Below are 18816 nucleotides of genomic sequence, written 5' to 3' on the forward strand. Positions count from 1 at the left end.
CAAAAAACAAACCCTGCCCTTCATGAAGTTCTTCAATCAGTGATCGAAGTGTTAAACTTCATTAAAAGTTGAACACTTAAGTTCAGGTGTTTTGAACAAATGTGCGTTGATATGGGGGCTGAACACACTTCCCTACTCTGTTATTGTAATTCCCGCTGGCTTTCACGTGGAAATGTCTTGAAGAGCGTATGAACTCAGGAGTGAACTTCACTGTTATCTTGTTCAAGAAAAACATTTCAGTTTCCAGAACTTTGTAGACAGTGACTTTATTTTGAAACTGGCATATCTTTGAAAAACTCACTTCATTAAATGGTCCCTGCAACTACTGAGACCAACATTCTGCAACTGTCAGACAAAATTTCAGCCATCAGAAAGAAATAAAATTACTACTGTGGAAGAAAAAGTTTGATGATAAAGATGAAAATTACTGTATCCACAAGTAGGTAACAAAGCCCTACGAGTTTTGATTCCTCTTGTGACATCCAACTTATGTGAGGTAGGGTTTTCAGCATTGGCTGCCATCAAAACCAAATATAGATCGTGATTGAACATTGAGAAAGAGATGAGTCGCAGTTTCCAATCTTGTGCCTAGATTTGAAGAATTGATGACGAAGAAGAAGCAAGTTCGTCCTTCCCATTGATTTTGTTACAAGAATAAGAACTGATAAAATTAAAAGTTGATTAAAATGTGTCAAAAACTTAAATGTATTTACCCCTACACTTTGTGTCGGATGTCATGTACCAAAGAGCTGCGGGTATTTATGTTCAGGTCAAAGGAGCCATGGACCCAAAAAGTTTGAAAACCACTAATTTAGTTTTTTTCTCTAGAAATGTTATTAGTCGTGCTTTCATACATTTTTCAAATACTTTTGAGAGCGTGAGTAGTAATAAATGGGTGTGTAATTATTAAGATTATTTTTGTCACCAGACTTGTGGATTGGTATCACCACAATATGTTTTAGGACTGAGGGAAATATATCTTGAGATATGCACAAATTAAGGGGCAAGTGGTGTAGAAATAGCTTCGATAATAAGTGTGAGGATATTTGTAACACAACTATACATTTTTAAATAGATTATTTACAGGTGCGAATGCTAGTCACGAAAGTTAGGCTTGCTCTTTTATTCATACGGGAAGATGGGAGGATATAATAATTCATAATTAATAAAAATAATCAGACCCACATAAATAATTTATTTTATAATTATGAAATCATTATGAGATGTAGAAGTTCGATATAATATAACAAATCTGGCCAACAAAACAGTTTATTTAGTTTTTTCGACCCTGCCAACCAATGCACATTGTTGTATTGAGCTGCACTGAACGAGCGCACATATTCTATATAATGTCTGTCTTCTCTTGAATAGTCCTTCGGGAAAATGGATTTCATAATAAGGTTTCAGTAACACACAATTCCAAACTCATTGCAATACTTCAAATTAATGTTTAAGAATTAATAATACATGCAGCAGCTAACACATGCATTCCGCTCATACAATTACATTGCACAGCACATTCCCGCTGTCAATACTGCTCTGTGTAATGTTAAATAGTCGTTGGTGTAGCTCTCGGACCAAAGCTTCAAACAACACATAACAGAAGCATGTGCACCTAGGACGGACCAGGAGGAAGACACTTGTGCGCGTATCATATTCTCGCTAATTCTACATCTTTCCTGTAGCTCCGAGAAACGAGCAAGCGTTGCGATACTTGCAGTGTGCAACCTGCGGATGGTATTACGCCTATACAGTATTCCAAAAATCAAAATAAATTTTAATGTACGTAACGCCATTTTGAGAAATACACATTCTACGAAAATATTGGGCTTGCGCAGCAAGCATAGCATGCCCTGAGAAATCGCCCCTGATTATTTAACAACACTGTATGGAATGCAAGATTATCTAGTGTAGATGAAATTGGTGATAACGAGATAAGATTATCTCATGATCAGGTTTCAAACCTACCCCAAGTGCAGCCTTGGATCACGAGTCCAGCTCATTGTCCCTAAGCTACATTGGTAGCCACAGCTATAAAGATATATGAGTTCGAATCTCACTGAGTACCTATTTTTTGTATCCATTTCATGCATCATCAATAACTAGTTAGAATTTAATTCTAATTGTTATAAGCAAAATGTTTAATGCTTACAGCCTTAGAAAAGAAATCAATGTCTTAAACTTCAAATGATCTATAAGAGTCGAATCCAGAACTTTTATGTTGGTCTTCTTGCAAAAGAGTGTAGCTCACGAGACAAGAAGAGCAAGATAGTTTATATGAAGACACTGCCTAGAGTTTAAAAAGGAACGGAAAACATATTTAAACAGCCATTTACCTGCATACATTCATTTTTTTTTACATGATGACAAAAAGCAATGTCCGAATATATAGAACTGAGTAAAACTTTGTGCATTTGTTATACACGTGTAATTAGCAAACACATTTCATTTAAACCCAATAAATCCAGAATAAGACTTAAGTGTATCCTTAAAATATTAGGTATTGATTTCAAGATTAGTATTCCTTTGTTTTAATTTTCAAAATAGAGTCTACTGATGATACAGAGAGAGAGAGAAAAACAAATAAAATAAAGAATGATTGGGGGGGGGGGATATATCTCATACACCTTCTTACAACAGATTACTAAATTACAGGGATCAGAGGCATACGCAAGGAAGGGGTTACCAGGTTTGAAACCCATCCCCACCTTGAACTTAAAAAAACTACATATTTAAATTTGAGTATTTTTTTTAATCCATAATCGTTTTCCTTCTCTAATTTTTCACTGTCAGAGTAACAAAATCTACGTCAACATAAGGCATACAGTAGAACCTCGATTGTCCGTCTCTCAATTAACCGATCATTGGATTATCCATTGGTGCCTTAATTGCATGTTCCACTGCAAACTACACTTCAATAAGCAGAAACCCTCATCAGGTTTTTGGTGCAAAAATGACACTTCATTCCCAGACATTGTTTTACTTTGGAGAAGTTAGAATGGAGATCTAAAAGAAAATTGCTGAAATGAAAGTTCAGAAAATATTCACACACTTCTTTAAAAGACCATAAAAATAAGATAAGAACAAACAGAATGTATTATCCATCTTTTCCGATTAACCGTTCCTCCAATCTCCTTCATAATGACAGATAATTGAGGTTCTACTGTAGTCCTATCTCTTCTTCAGTATAATCTCTGTGCTTGGTGCTGCTGCACATTCGAATTATAACAATGCTATCTTTATTATAGAGAGACCTACCGCCTAGTACCGGCCTTGTAATAAAATGAAGCCGACACAATATGAAATTTAACTTGTTTCTTAGAAATTGGATGCCTGTGAAAAAATTACGTTTCAAGATATTATAAGGATATTTATGATAGAACATAGTATAATATTAATAAATATACCGTAACATAATAATACACATAAAATTTAAAATACTGATAATGCAAATTGTAAGCAATTTTAGTAATGACCCCCCCTTGACAAAATTCTGCATACACCACTGACAGGGATACGTCATTAGCTTGTAAAGATTGTGATAATGGGAATAATGTCGTTATTAAACTCGTTTGCTATCTCTTTCTCTGAAACATAAGAGTCTACATACGAAAGTGGGGTTTAGAAAGATTTTGTCTTCTCTTAATGCTGTCATTCATTATTTGGGTAACTGTACAATCAGAAGATAATTTTCTTTTTACACTCCTACTTCAAAGGAAGAAATTCTTTAACCGAGTCTCAATGAGGAATATGAACTTGCTGCTGTTGTAGAAGACTCCTTTTTGGAGATCTGAAAGTTGCTCTACTGCTAAAAAACGAATCGAATTTATTGCGAATTTCTCTGTTTTAAATTGTTTTCAGCAACAATGATGCTATATTAAATATAGAGTGAGAGATCCACATGCTTTATCTTGGAACAAAACCTACATAAGGTTTCACTCGTAACCATTTAACAGATAAGAGTATGTAAATATACCCTTACGAAGTATTGTATTGATTACAGTGCAACATACCATGGCTACGTGTGAGTGCTGCTGAGAAGAAAGGTGATGAACCACAGCTTGCAAAAAACATCTGAATGTATTGTTTTCAAATATGCGGCTACACCTTCACCAAAAAGAAGTTGTAGGTAAACTAAAATGGAGTAAAGAAAAAATTACTGGACTAAATTTGTGCATTTTAAAATAATAAGTGTGGCATAAACAGTTTTCAAAAACCATATGTATTGGGTGCCCTACATTCTTTCATGTTCATATTAAAATTTAAGAAATGCAAATTGTATCGATTTCAGTCAGCTTTATTTAAAATATGTATATATATAGACACTTAACTGAATTTTATAAGAAAATATAAGTAATTCGATACAAAGGTACAACATACTGTAATTATAACACAGCTTGAATTATTGCTGCATATCACTTGTAAGAATGTAGGCATCCTGTACATTTAAAGTACTGTTTAAGAAGAACAAATATTGCAACCTGAAACAACAACTCCGTTTTAGAGGTCTCATCTATATTATATATTGCGAAAAGAAAAAATATATATAAATACAAATATATATATATTGTATATTAAATACAGTGTGCAATAAATAAAAATAATATTTTCAAAATTCACTTTGACAGAGTAGTAGCATATATTTTATTTGTACCATGCGTGATAGTGTTAGTGTGTCTGTGAAAGTGGAAGTGTGGGAAGGAAATTATTTCCTTTATTGAAAACTGTTAAATTTATGTGAAATAATGTAGTTTATCTACCAAGTCAAATTAAAAGTGTTTCAAGTTGCATTAATTTGTTTTGTTAAGGTTTCTGTTACGAATTTCTGAATACTGAAAAAAATGTAATGCTTCTAATTATACATAGGTGATTATACGGTTATTTTATATATGACCTCTATTATGGTAGCTTCATTTATTGGCTAAAAATATTTGGTCTCTTGATCTCTTACCTTCCATAACTAATATAACAAATTATGAAACATGAAGTTATGGAATTTAGTGATTTTCAGGTCAATATAATATTATTTTATTAGTTCATTTGATTTTATTATGTGTAGAAGACCAGTATGTCATTTACATTTAGATTTAAGAAAGCAAAAAAAAAAGTGTTTTTAAGTCATGTAAATGTTGTGTGGAAAGTGGATGTGTTCATACACGCGCACATAGACTTTTATGATATTTAAAGTACAAATAACAACTCACTTGTAGTACTTCCATCTGTAGAGACTAATTTGTGTTTATACATTTTATTTTAGTACATTGTAAGATAAAAATTTCATAAGAAGTGATTCTGTGTAACAAAATGAAAATAGTCCTTCTTTACAGAAATTGATTTTTTAAATACTTCAATAATAAACACTCAGTGATCCTTGAATAAATATTTTAACACCCTTGATATTTTAATTTGAATTTCTTATTATATACTTCAGTTATCAACTATAGAACCTTAAGCTTACTGATGCCAATATAAGTAGCAATTTATTATTTTATATCATTGTATTATCTACTGTGATGAAAGCGTACAATAGCTCTACAAGAAAAGGGTGAATGAGCACTTAAAAGATATTGAAGAAAGCAAAGAAACCGAACAAGAGTGGCAAAATTAAAAGAAAATATATATACACCATGTCCCGCTTAGAGGAACGAGAAATAAGTGATAATTTCAAGTGTAAATAATGGTTTATTAACATAACTTGATGTAAAAACTCTCCGAGTTTCGGAGAATGCTGAATGTCATTCGATGTGTGCGCCTTGAGTTGTCCTGCAGACATCTGAATGATGGTATTCAACCTTCCGCCAGTTGTTCTGTGGCATTTGTGGAGTCACTAGCGCAGCTGCATTTGTGATGTGTTGTCTCAGTTCCTCCAAAGCATTAGTTCTGCCTCTTTGGTACACAGCATCCTTCACAAAGCCTCAGAAAAAAAGTCCAAGGGGGTCAGATTGGGTGACCTGATTGGCCAGGCAATTGGTCCTCATCTTCCGATCCACCTATCCATGTATGATGAATACAGCGTTCTACTCGCGTAATAGATTTTTCTTCTGCTAGCCATAGCACAAACTGTACTTTCTGTTGTGGTGTCCACATGTTGACCATGGCGTGTTCTCCTACAAAATGGCGCCAGACTTCTTTTAGTAACAAACAAACGAAAGTTACGCATGCAGCTGTTGTCAGACTTTGTTGCGTAAACTTGAACAGTTTCTCTATTTTGTCAGATGTACTTCTCAACGATATCTTTATCTGGTTTTAAGTGGTTAGCATTTATTTCTCGATCCCTCTAAGCAGGACACGGTGTACAATAAAGAAAACTATAGAAGATAAAAGTAATTACATAAAAATATGGAATGAAGAAATAAAAAAAACCATTGAAGAAAAGAAAAGGCTTATAAGAAATGACTAAATATAAAAACGGTAGAGGACAAAATAAACTATAAAAGATTGTATGCAATTAGATAAAGAGAAACCAGGAAAAAGACGGGATTCTCTTGGAAAAAATTTGTCTCACTGATAGAACATGATTTATATATACTAACACCAAATGCTTACAACACAACACCTGAGAATATGGACAAAAGTGTCGACAAAATGGTAAAAAAATTTGCTGATTACTGTGACAATATTTAGAAGGATGCTAATTTCGAACAATTATATTATAATTCTGACATCTATAAAAAGTATGTAATCAGAAAAAGATGAACTTGAAAATAGTTTTGAAGAAATTAAACAAGGTGAAATTTCTAGAGGAAGACAGTCTACCATCCGAATTATATAAGTATTCGCCACAAATTTTAAATAATATTGTTAAAATTTTTAATGAAATTTATGTCTCATGAGAAACTCAGGAATGGAATGATGACATCATTATCCTAATATTTAAAAGAGGTGATAGAAAAGATTCTAGTAACTGTAGAGGAATAAGTTTTCTTAACTATTGTAGAATTTAAATACTGAATAATAAATCAAAAATATATTCTGAAGCCCAAATGTACACTTAGCGGCAAAAAGAATGGGCCGACTCTTGGTCGATAGAAATGCTAAGTTCTATCATGCAGTTCACTCGTGTAAACGTAACCCAGTGCAAGGCATTGCTGTGGTCTCTCTTCATTGAAAGTCGTCCGTCTATAATGTAATGAACCTTACGAGCAGTGTGTGGCCCAATGGTAAGAAGTCTGACATCCGTGCCAGAGGTTGTGAGTTTGCCTCCTGGTATGGTAAAATTATTTTGTTTTTATTTTAACTTTTACTTAATTTATTACTTTAAATGTGAAATGGCATTTGTTAACAAACTTCGTTATGCCTGCCTTGTAAAAATATTTTATCCCAACACCTGTGGGCTATTAATAGGTAAGACCTGGTCTGTATAAACAAAAATACTTGTTTCACACCCTAAAAATACGGACTCATATCAAACACAAATAATTAAATTAACAAAAACAAACAATTTATTAATATATTAACAAAAGGCTGTGGTGGAGACTAGTATCTCGTATACAAACCACCTGCGTCAACATCTGCCCTCATTCTGCGCGGCATGGAGTCCACAAGATTATGGAACAGGTCTAAATTCTTTGCCATCTTTTCCCACGCATTTAGAACTCTGTCCCACAATTCCTCAGGTGTCCGAATGGGTGGTTGTTCTGCCCAATTAGAGCGTAGGATCCTTTTGACTGCAGCCCACAAATTTTGAAATGGATTCATATCTGGTGAATTTGGAGGCTAGTCGACTGGGTCGACATCACGCCTCCTCGTAAACCATCTTTGAATCCGGTTGGCGGTGTGTACCGGATGTTTATTCTGCTGGAAGAAAAGTGTTCCTTCTGGATATCGTTTTCGGGCGGAAGGGATCATTACATTTGCCAAAATGTGTTCGTAGACTTCTGCCGTTAACAGACCGTGGATGCGTTCCAGAAGTCCTGCCCCATCGTATGACATCCACACCCAACACGCGACCCTCACTCGAAGCGTATCGGTGGTCATTCATACAATAAACTAGTGCAGTACTATCCTTGCTATTGGAGACAATTACCTCGTCGGAGAAAATGACATTTCTCCAATCAAAGTCCTGTCGGAGAGTAGCATACACAGAATGTTACTGGAGACAATTACCTGGTCGGAGAAAATGACATTTCTCCAATCGAAGTCCTGTCGAAGAGTAGCATACGCAGAATAACCTATGCGAACCAGGGCAATGAGTTATTGTTTCTGTGCCATTTTCAAGCGTAATGACGAGACTGAACGTTATGTTAACAGATAGCAGTATTGCTTGAAAGAGAGAGGGAGGTTTATTATTTATTAGAGTTTGGGCATATTCTCTAAGAGATATCACCACATAATTATAGCTTTGCGAGACACATATGATGGCAAATTTGTAATAATAAAAAAAGAAGATTGGGGACGATTCGAACCTTGAGCTACTACTACTAACTTGTTCAACATACCAATGCCATAACAACTTACGCTACTGTAACTGTTTATATCGGTTCGGCATAATACATGGTTTTCCTTTTCATATTCGCTCCGGTTGATTTTGTATTTATCAATTTTATTATTATTTCACTCTTCAAGGGCCCTGATGTATCTAGAATCAACCCGCCATTCGATTTTATTACATATTTTAGCCTCTTAAACAAAATACAGCAAATTTAAATGGTTTAATTATGTGTTACCTAGTGAACTACGGCATTGACGAGACGAGCATGCGCAATGTATGTCTCTGGAACTTAGAAATTGTCGGCCGGCCCATTCTTTTTGCCGCTAAGTGTATACTTTGCAAGGGACGTTCTTGTATTGATGCAGCCCATCTCAAGTTATTAGAAAAAAAAAAAAAAGAGAGAGAATTTGATCTAGAAACCCATTTCCTCTCTATAAATTATGAAACATTTTTTCATGATGTACCATAAGACGACCATTTGTGTTCCATATCGTAAAAGAAAGAAAATGTACCGAATCCATTATTTACAGCAATAAATTAAAATGTATGAGAATAATAGAATAAAACTTAAAATAGGTACTGAAAAATTGTATAAAGACCAACATAGGTATGCAACAAGGATGCCCTCTTTATCATACTTTATTTAACATACAGTATAACTCCGTTAATATGCTTGTCAAGGATCAGTGGCCTTTAAGATTTAATAAGTGGACCAGCACTATAGACGAGAAATGATTTATGAAATGGGGAAAACAGTTTAGACACCATTTCATAGGAAACATATTTTATTGTGCATTAGTTACAGTGGAAAATGTAAATAAGAGCTTATTTCATATTAAAAATTATTTGATTGTTGTTTGCCATGTGTGTGTGTACTACGATAATTTCACTTGATACACCACTAATGTATTTTCGAAGCATATATACTGGTCCAATGGCTTTGTTTGATGTGAAGACACTTTCCTCTGCAGAGTCAGTTTCCTCATCACTATCTTCATCTTGGACGGTAGTGACAGCATGATCCACAATCATGTCATCAACACTGCATATTTCTGAGGTCACTAGACCATTGTCAACTGACACAAAATCCTCCATGTTAACTTCTCCTCTACAGGAGCCCAATTCTCGTCATTATCCATTATGAAAGGGTTATTTATTTCACAGGTTGTTATGCCATTTTACACTGCAAACTTACTGCACACTCCACAGATTTCATAGAATTACTAGATTTTACAGGAATGACAAGACTGTATTGACAGGGAGACTTTTGAGTGTTAAAATCCTTTCTTACAAAGGAAAGTACCGATGAGTGCAACTTCAACAATGTCCATCTCAGGATCTTTTAGATAAAGTGGGTAATTTCTTTCTTGCACTTGTGGTGTAGTGACCCTCAGTACAGTCACAGCAACATATTTTTTCACCATGCTTTTGAACATTACAATTTTCGCAATTTATACAGTCTTTTTAATCCATTTTCGACCCAAAAAAATGCTACAAGCAGGATTTGAAGCATTACAGGAGGGTAATATTATGTATTGATATATATATCGAATGTACAGAGACCATATCAAAAGAGCGTAATGAACGAAATACTGTTATAAGTGAGAGTGTATTAGCAAGATTTTACTGTTACGAGTATAAATCTTATATTGAAATGAAAAGCAAACAACATAAAATGTATCAGTATTTCAGTAAATAAAGAAATTCGGACTGTTTTGTTTGCAGATGACCGAATTATAATAGACTCAGAAAGAACACTGTGAAGATCAATACAGAAATTAGAAACAACATCTAGCTATGGTTTAAAAATGTCTATTTTTAAATCGAAATCAGTGACTTTCAAAGGAAAGGACCCCATTAGACAAGATTGTAATAAATAATAAAGTAATTGAGCAAATACTTCTATCTATCATGCATGCACAATTTCATGCCAGAAGAAAAATATGTAGACAGAAAAATTGCAGTTTATTCAAATAGCAAGTATTACCGACAAAATTATAAAACCATCCCAAATTCAGACAGGTTAAAAATATACTATATAAGCACTTTGGCTATACCCACACTTTTATATGAGCAATAAGAGAAGAGGATAAATCCAGGATAAGAGCAGGAGAGATTACATTTTTAAGAGAAACTACAAAAATACATAGCAAGAAATTTTATCAGAACTGAAAGTAAATCTAGTTTTGGACAGAATTTAGAATTACTGTTGTTATTGGACTGAACACATTCGTCAAATGGACAGAAGAGATTACCACATTTAATTCGGAAAGACCACCCCTATGGAAGAGGTAAAGGTTGATCTCTCAAGAGACTTAGAGACTGATACTTTATAGGATCAGAAGATGCCATGGGGTCTCATTCTTGATTGCTTAATGATGATATTATTATTTTGAGCTGTACATATCTCACAACTCAGGTAAGTTCTGAATTTAATGCATCAGAGGCTTATTATATGTAGGCACACTATTTACCTATTGGTTAGAAAATTTTACCTCTTAATACTGTAAACCTATAGTTTTATATTCCAGGGACTATGGGGTATCATGGCAGATTTTCTTTGAGAATTCTGTTTCCATGTAAAAGATTTTATTTCGTTCAAAAAATGAAGGAGTTGAGATCTAGTGGTCAACCAATTATATAATGCATTCAGTTTGAAAGAGGACTACACACTGATGAGTACTTAATATAATATGTGTATAACATTTTGTTTGTGGTAGTAGTATATATTCCTACATTTTATGTATACGTCATAATCATGGGTGGGCAATTGTCTCTCAATGAGAGATGACGTCACTACTTTCATTCACCCCACACCAGTCCGCTCGGTGGGGGAAGGTTGGATTCAAACGTAAACACTGCTTATGATATGTCTGTGGCGTTCGCGGAAAGTAAGATGACAGGTAACTCCAAATAATACCTTTGTAACCTTTGCTGTTAAAATGGCTTTGTCTGGAATGGGAAGACGAATACTTTTGTGCACTTCATGAGGGAAAGACTATTTGTTTAATGTGAGAAAAAAGTAGTCGTTTCTTCCAAGATCAAAACTGTCGTCATCCAAGATGCAGCGAAGTAGAAACCCTTCGGCATGTTTTGGGTTATTTCCTAAAGGAGAACTACTGAGGAAGCATCGCCACCATAAAGTGAGAAGCTCCATCGCAACCACTCTTCAGAAGGCAAAGTGGGAGGTTTACAAAGAAGTGCACTGCTTGGCTGAGAATGGATCAACGCGAAGAGCAGACATTATAGCCATCGATTGCCGGAATCAAAGAAGCCTCATTCTTGATCCACTGTCTGTTTTGAGAAGGATGATTAACAAGCCAATAATGTTAACAATGAAAAGAGGTCTGTTTATAATCCATGTATTCCTCACTTCAGTGAGAGATACAAAATGAATATTAATACATGGGAAGTGAAAGGACTTCTTTTTGGTGCTAGGGGAACTTCATTTAAGTTAACCAAAACCATTCTCCTTTCTCTTAAATTTTCTAATGAGGACATTAACAAAATTTGTCTAATGGTATTGAGAGATTCATTATCCATTTTACACAACCATTTGTATAACACTACGTAATATATATATATATATATATATACATTTCATTACTCTTCATTGTAGTTTCATCTCGTGTTTCTCCGAAATCAAATTGTACTTTATTTTTAAATTTATCATTGTTCTGTATTCTCTCCTCAAATCATATTGAATTTATTTTAAATTTAACTTCTGCTTTGTATTCTGGATCCTAGTGGTCAGCCGTAGATGTCGGCCAGATGTCCCAAATTGTGGAATTAGTAGTATTTCTCATTTCAATGTAAAGAGGCATTTCACTTCTAGTCACGCAGAAAAGTATGGTACACCTGCCATTTCAGGTAATTATCGTTTAATTTTCCTTTATGTTATTGTCTTATTGACATCCACATTTATTATTTTGTAACCCGAATTCATTCTTTATCTAAATAGGAACTGCATGTCTCCAACTGCTAATAGAACTAAAAGGTACAAAGAAACCTGAGACTGAAGCTTCCTTTCAGCAAAAGGTACAGTGTGCAGTTCGAGCTAGTTTCAGTTTCGCGATTTTTGTTCGAGTTGAAAACCAGATATTAATACACTGGTTCAGAGGAAGAGATGTCAGAAGTCTTTGGATCATCCCCATGTACGGGTAAGTTACACATAGTAAAAGTGTAAATTAATTGTGTTATAACTGGTTAAGCCTATAGGTTTATAAAATATTTATTTATACGTCATTATTTCGAGTTTGCTGTGAAGATTAATATTAAACTTTCAAATTAATCAATGGAACAATGATTCAATATTATATTTTGTAAATTGATACACTAACATTACAAATTATGAGTGACTGTTGTTAAAGTTATGTTTGGGATGTTTACTCAGTTTGTACAATGTTTCTTACTAACAATATAATTAGATAATTAGTTACGTAACAATATGTTAAACTCAGGATCATGTTTAAAAGACGTCCGCCACTGATGCAATGAAGCAAGCGGAAGCAAAATGGGTTACCTTACTCTCTTCGATAGTGCATGAAATAAGTTCATCATGCAGTGATTAGAAGTTGCGTACCGTAATCTTTTGTACAAGGAAAGACCAATTATGTGTTATGTCTGGCTGAGCATAAATTTGCGATCTTGTTGAGAAAGATTCATCACATGAAAACTGCATCCGTTGGTGGTTTAATAAATTCAAGGAGACTGGGAGTGTAGACAGAGGTGCTAATTACGGATTTCCTCCATTACAGAATTATGTCAAAGGGAAAATTATTGCGAAAAACGATATCATGGAAGAAAAAAATATATTTTAATTTATTCTGCAGAGAGAAAAGGAGAGAAAATGTGTCAACATTGCTTGCTTCTAGTTCTTTGTACAACATTTGGTAGCTATACAGGTGAAATTGTCACTTCCATCTGCTACAATCATTGATGTGAAACCAGGAAGCAGGTTAGTCTATGGTGTTATGTTACCACATGGCGCATTTTGTGAAATTGTGAACAAGATTAGTAAATTCAGCACTTTATGTTCTGCTTTTATCAGGTACATATACTATCACCACGGCATGGCGCGTTCTCAGGTTGCGGATAGAGGAGACGGCCTCCAGATATGGAGGGTAGCTGCGAATATATTGAATAAGCAGTCGTGGACAGCCGATAAGGGGTGGTCCTCCAGCTTGGGGGTTGAGCGAAGGGCTAACAACCCAGCACCATAAAAAACAGCTTGTTACGAAACCTAACAGTAAGCCTCGGAATGGGACTGATTCTCCGGCACGACCACAGCAAAGGAAAAAGGTTATAAGATTTGGTACATAATACAAGAGGGTGGAAGGGCATTATCTAGCGATATTTATAAACTTGTACTTGCAATTTGGGAAAAGGAAATTGTACCAGAACAATGGAAGGAGTCCATAATCGTACCTATTTTTAAGAAGGGGGACAAGACTAACTGTAGTAACTTTCGAGGAATATCACTTTTGTTGATGTCGTACAAAATTTTGTCGAATATCCTTTTGAGAAGATTAACTCCATATGTAGATGAAATTATTGGGGATCATCAGTGTGGTTTTAGGCGTAATAGATCGACTATTGATCACATTTTTTGTATTCGACAGATATTGGAGAAAAAATGGGCGTATAAGGGTACAGTACATCAGTTATTTATAGATTTCAAAAAGGCGTATGATTCGGTTAAGAGAGAAGTTTTATATAATATTCTTATTGAATTTGGTATTCCCAAGAAACTAGTTCGATTAATTAAAATGTGTCTTAGTGAAACTTACAGCAGAGTCCGTATAGGCCAGTTTCTATCTGATGCTTTTCCAATTCACTGCGGGCTAAAGCAGGGAGATGCACTATCACCTTTACTTTTTAATTTCGCTCTAGAATATGCCATTAGGAAAGTTCAGGATAATAGACAGGGTTTGGAGTTGAATGGGTTACATCAGTTTCTTGTCTATGCGGATGACATGAATATGCTAGGAGAAAATCCACAAACGATTAGGGAAAAACGCGGAAATTCTAGTTGAAGCAAGTAAAGCGATAGGGTTGGAAGTAAATCCCGAAAAGACTAAGTATATGATTATGTCTCGTGACCAGAATATTGTACGAAGTGGAACTATAAAAATTGGAGATTTATCTTTCGAAGAGGTGGAAAAATTCAAATATCTTGGAGCAACAGTAACAAATATAAATGACACTGGGGAGGAAATTAAACACAGAATTAATTTGGGAAATGCGTGTTATTATTCGGTTGAGAAGCTTTTGTCATCTAGTCTTCTGTCAAAAAATCTGGAAGTTAGAATTTATAAAACAATTATATTACTGGTTGTTCTGTATGGTTGTGAAACTTGGACTCTCACTTTGAGAGAGGAACAGAGATTAAGGGTGTTTGAGAATAAAGTTCTTAGGAAAATATTTGGGGCTAAGAGGGATGAAGTTACAGGAGAATGGAGAAAGTTACACAACGCAGAGCTGCACGCATTGTATTCTTCACCTGACATAATTAGGAACATAAAATCCAGACGTTTGAGATGGGCAGGACATGTAGCATGTATGGGCGAATCCAGAAATGCATATAGAGTGTTAGTTGGGAGGCTGAGACGTAGGTGGGAAGATAATATTAAAATGGAGGGAGATGGGATATGATGGTAGAGACTGGATTAATCTTGCTCAGGATAGGGACCAATGGCGGGCTTATGTGAGGGCGGCAATGAACCTCCGGGTTCCTTAAAAGCCAGTAAGTAAGTAACATATATTATATACGTCTTATTTCCAGGATTGATTTTCTGAAATGAAAAGTTTTCATACTGCATCCACTAGTAACAAGACAGCAATATTAGAAAAAAAATATCAAGATGGTTACACAGAGGAATAGCCATGTTTGTTGCTTCACGTATTAGTCAAAAGCCATGTGTTTTGTAGTGTGTGCCCATGTAATTTTTTTACAGCTTTTAGTGGCCAAGATGATTATAGAAGGTACATTGATTCAAAGAAAATAAAACATATGGGCAAACGAAATTGGAAAACAAGCATATTTTGTCGTTCTCTGTTAATAACAATGTAACAGTGGTCACGAATGTCAAATTGTTGTTTACATTCTTTCTTTTAGAGCATAATCCATTATATATTTTTAGAATGCAGCTGTTAGATGCAAAGCATGTCATGAACAATGTCTTATCGCATAAGAACTGGCAGATATTTGTGTGTGTGCGTGCATGTGTGTGTGTGTGTAGAATAAAAATATTTAGGCCTAATAATTTTTCAACTCATACTTACCAGACTTTGAATTAAAAGGAATGAAAGGAACACTAGACTACAGGAAATAAAAAAACAGGAAGCTGTTAACAAAACCAAATTTAATGTATTTTATTGCATTGTAAAACAGTACACTCTTGTTAATCTGGCCCTTATGAAATCTGATGTTCACTAACTTGGCATCTGTACAAGGAATGGCTGAATTGGCAAGAGTCTACTCTACTCATATTTACAAATATCACTTGAGAGTTGACAATTTTCTTTTCTTGCTCACGAAATTGTGACAGGTTTCATTCCTGTACTTGGCATAATTACATATTAAGCAAAATATTCGTAAAATGGAAATTCACTCTGGAAAATGGCCGTAACATTTCTGCTACACACGCATTCAACATTCGTTTTATCACAAAATTTCTTCTAAACCTACTGTCATCAGTGGAATTAACAATTGCTTTTCATTGCTGACTGAAAGGAACTTTCTTTCATGCTCTGGAGTGTTTACAGCAAACTCAAATGTGACACATCCACTATTAAAAATATTATAAAATGCACTTAAGTCTACTTCATTATTTACAGAACAGAGAGTTGCAAAAATAGCACTTACAACCAGTTTAGATTCGACCAGTTAGAGAACATCCGTCAAGGTCGGGCAACTGTCTGAATATTCGATTTTCAACCGATTACCTCTTATGTTTTGAGATAGAACACCAGGAGCAATTCATCATACATGAAAACATTTTCTGAGTACAGAAATGGAGTAACAATTGAAGGAAATTTACTTTGTCATATTAAAAAAATGTGTTTGCTTGATATAGGTCTACAATAATTATTGATTGGACACTTTACACTATCTTCACAACTAATACATAAATGAACAAATGGACACTGGTAACAACAAAGGAAATAAGTGTAATGCAGAATATGAGATCTGGTGGATAAAGAAATGCAAGAACAGTGGCGGCCAGTGAAGTTTGGGTCCAGGTGTTGCACTTTCTGTGATGAGGGGGGTAGGATTAATTATCTTTATCAGTACATGGTCATGAACATTTTAATCCAATGCCGCATATGTATTGGGGGGGGGGGAAACTGTGTTTCAATAATTATTGTTATTGGTAATGAATCTGTAAATCCTCTACTCACCTCATTTAAATAGAAAATCCATCCTCCTCTCTTTCATTGCAGCAAATTTGTCTATTACATGCTGGTTGAAGTCTGGTATCTCCATGATGAGGTCTTTCTCAATGGAAAGCATCGCCAGTGCCGTCAGTCTCTCTTGACACACAGAGTTCCTCAAAAAGGTTTTAATTCTGTTCAGTGTAGAAAAACACCTTTCTGCTTCCACTGACATCAAAGGCGGAGTCAACACCAATTTTAGAAATTTTGTTGATTCGTTAAATGATTTTTCTAAATTATTGTCTACAATAAAATCTAGCAAACTCACAGCTCCTGACAACGACTGAAATTCCTCTGCTGAATAGATGGAAGACAGCCTTATCAAAGAAACTGTATATTGAACACATCTTCTTCACTGCTTCTTCTGGGAATTTTACAGTATACTGTTTAAACATATCTGGTGAAAACAGGTTTGATGCCACAAGATGTCCTGTGAAATTAAAGCATTCTTTAGCTTCGCATATTATGTCACACACTTCCTTTGCTTCCCTTTTCCACGCTGGATTATCAGTCTTTCTCTTCTTTGATGGTGTACAAGAAGATTGTGTTAGCATTTTCAAATCAACGTCATGAACGTTTCTCGAATGACTTCAATGCTCTGTTCAAAGTTGGAAATAGCCCTCTGAGCAGTAATTGAATCGATTTCTCTTTTTTTCGGAGTTGGCCAAACAAGATGTCTACCAGTGGCATTATTTTGCTGAAGAAAGACAGCCAGAAATTGAATCCATAGCTGACAATCTTCTTATGTCCAGCAGCCTGGTGGAGTTTTGTGAGTTCTTTATGTCATCGATTTTCAAAATTTCATTCATGCATTGAATATCTTTCTTATAGTCAAATACAGTGTTGACACTCCTAGTCAGAAAGTTCCAACAAGTGTTGCTGGCTCGGGGTAATCTTTTCTTAACTGCTGAATCAAGAACTGCAGTCCGCTGCGGGTTAACAGAAAAAAATGTGCAAATATCTTGTAAATTGGCAAAAAAAAAAAAAATTCTAACATTTCTATTTATCGAAGCAGCCTTTCCCATTACAAGGTTAACTTGATGAGCATAACAATGTACATATTCAGCATTAGGAAATGTTCTTTTTATTATTGCTTGCACACCTCCAGAAGACCCAGACATAACAGGTTTGTGCAATTAACTTCGAAACATTCTCTTCCGTGTCTAAATTGTGCTTTTTCAATTCTGCATAAATACAAGAGGCCAATGTTTCGGCATCGTGATGCTGAGGTGAAACAAAACTCCAAAACCTTTCAACAGGCTTGCCCTTAACCACATAGCGATATACAATGGCCATTTGAAATATTGCTTGTTTCATCTGCGATTACCGCTAGAAAAGCTGCCTCTTTATTTTGTTCTGCAATTTCTTCTTGACAAACCTCCAGCATTGCTTGAAGAAGTTCATTTTGGATTGTCTTGGACGTTCCCTTGAATACTGTGGCCTTTTCTAGGTGGTATTTTAATGCACCATCTAATTCTGCACTGAAATTAATTAAGCCTCTATAAACTCCAGGGTTTGATGATGATTCAGTTTCATCATGTCCTCTTAAGGCTAATTCGAAGACACCACAAAATCTAACACAGTTTATTTAAATGTTTAATATGTATTGATATTATTTCATTATCTTCAGCTAACTTTCTTTTGTAAGCACTATTAAGCTGTGAAGCCACATTTGCATTCCCATAAAGTGTAAATTTCAATACGTTTCTCAAATGAATAGCTGCTCGTGCTTTTTATGCTGGTACATAAATTATTAATATCAGTAATGCCTGTTCTTGTCCACGACTGTTCCCCACCAAACTAAATACATGGAAAACAAAATAGTGCGTTTTTCACTTCACAACCACAAAGTCAGTCATGATTATTGTAAATTTCCTTCCTAAAAATTCTCTTGAACTGTCTTTTCCCCGTAGTAACTGTCTGGACAATATTTAGATCAGGCAGTGGTC

At 34.9% G+C, this 18816-nt stretch overlaps 1 protein-coding gene across 1 annotated transcript in view; it reads left to right on the forward strand.

The window, feature by feature from the left end:
- LOC138713653 (chromobox protein homolog 1-like) overlaps positions 1–5405 on the forward strand; it is a 125999-nt gene extending 120594 nt beyond the window's left edge. Inside the window, exon 5 of the mRNA XM_069845910.1 lies at positions 4004–5405. Within this exon, the coding sequence (XP_069702011.1) occupies positions 4004–4028 (25 nt within the window). The 3' untranslated portion in view covers positions 4029–5405. The remainder of the gene's footprint in view (positions 1–4003) is intronic.
- Positions 5406–18816: the final 13411 nt, after the last annotated feature.

The sequence above is a fragment of the Periplaneta americana genome, chromosome 14 (assembly GCF_040183065.1).
Source record: "Periplaneta americana isolate PAMFEO1 chromosome 14, P.americana_PAMFEO1_priV1, whole genome shotgun sequence".
Lineage (NCBI taxonomy): Eukaryota > Metazoa > Arthropoda > Insecta > Blattodea > Blattidae > Periplaneta > Periplaneta americana.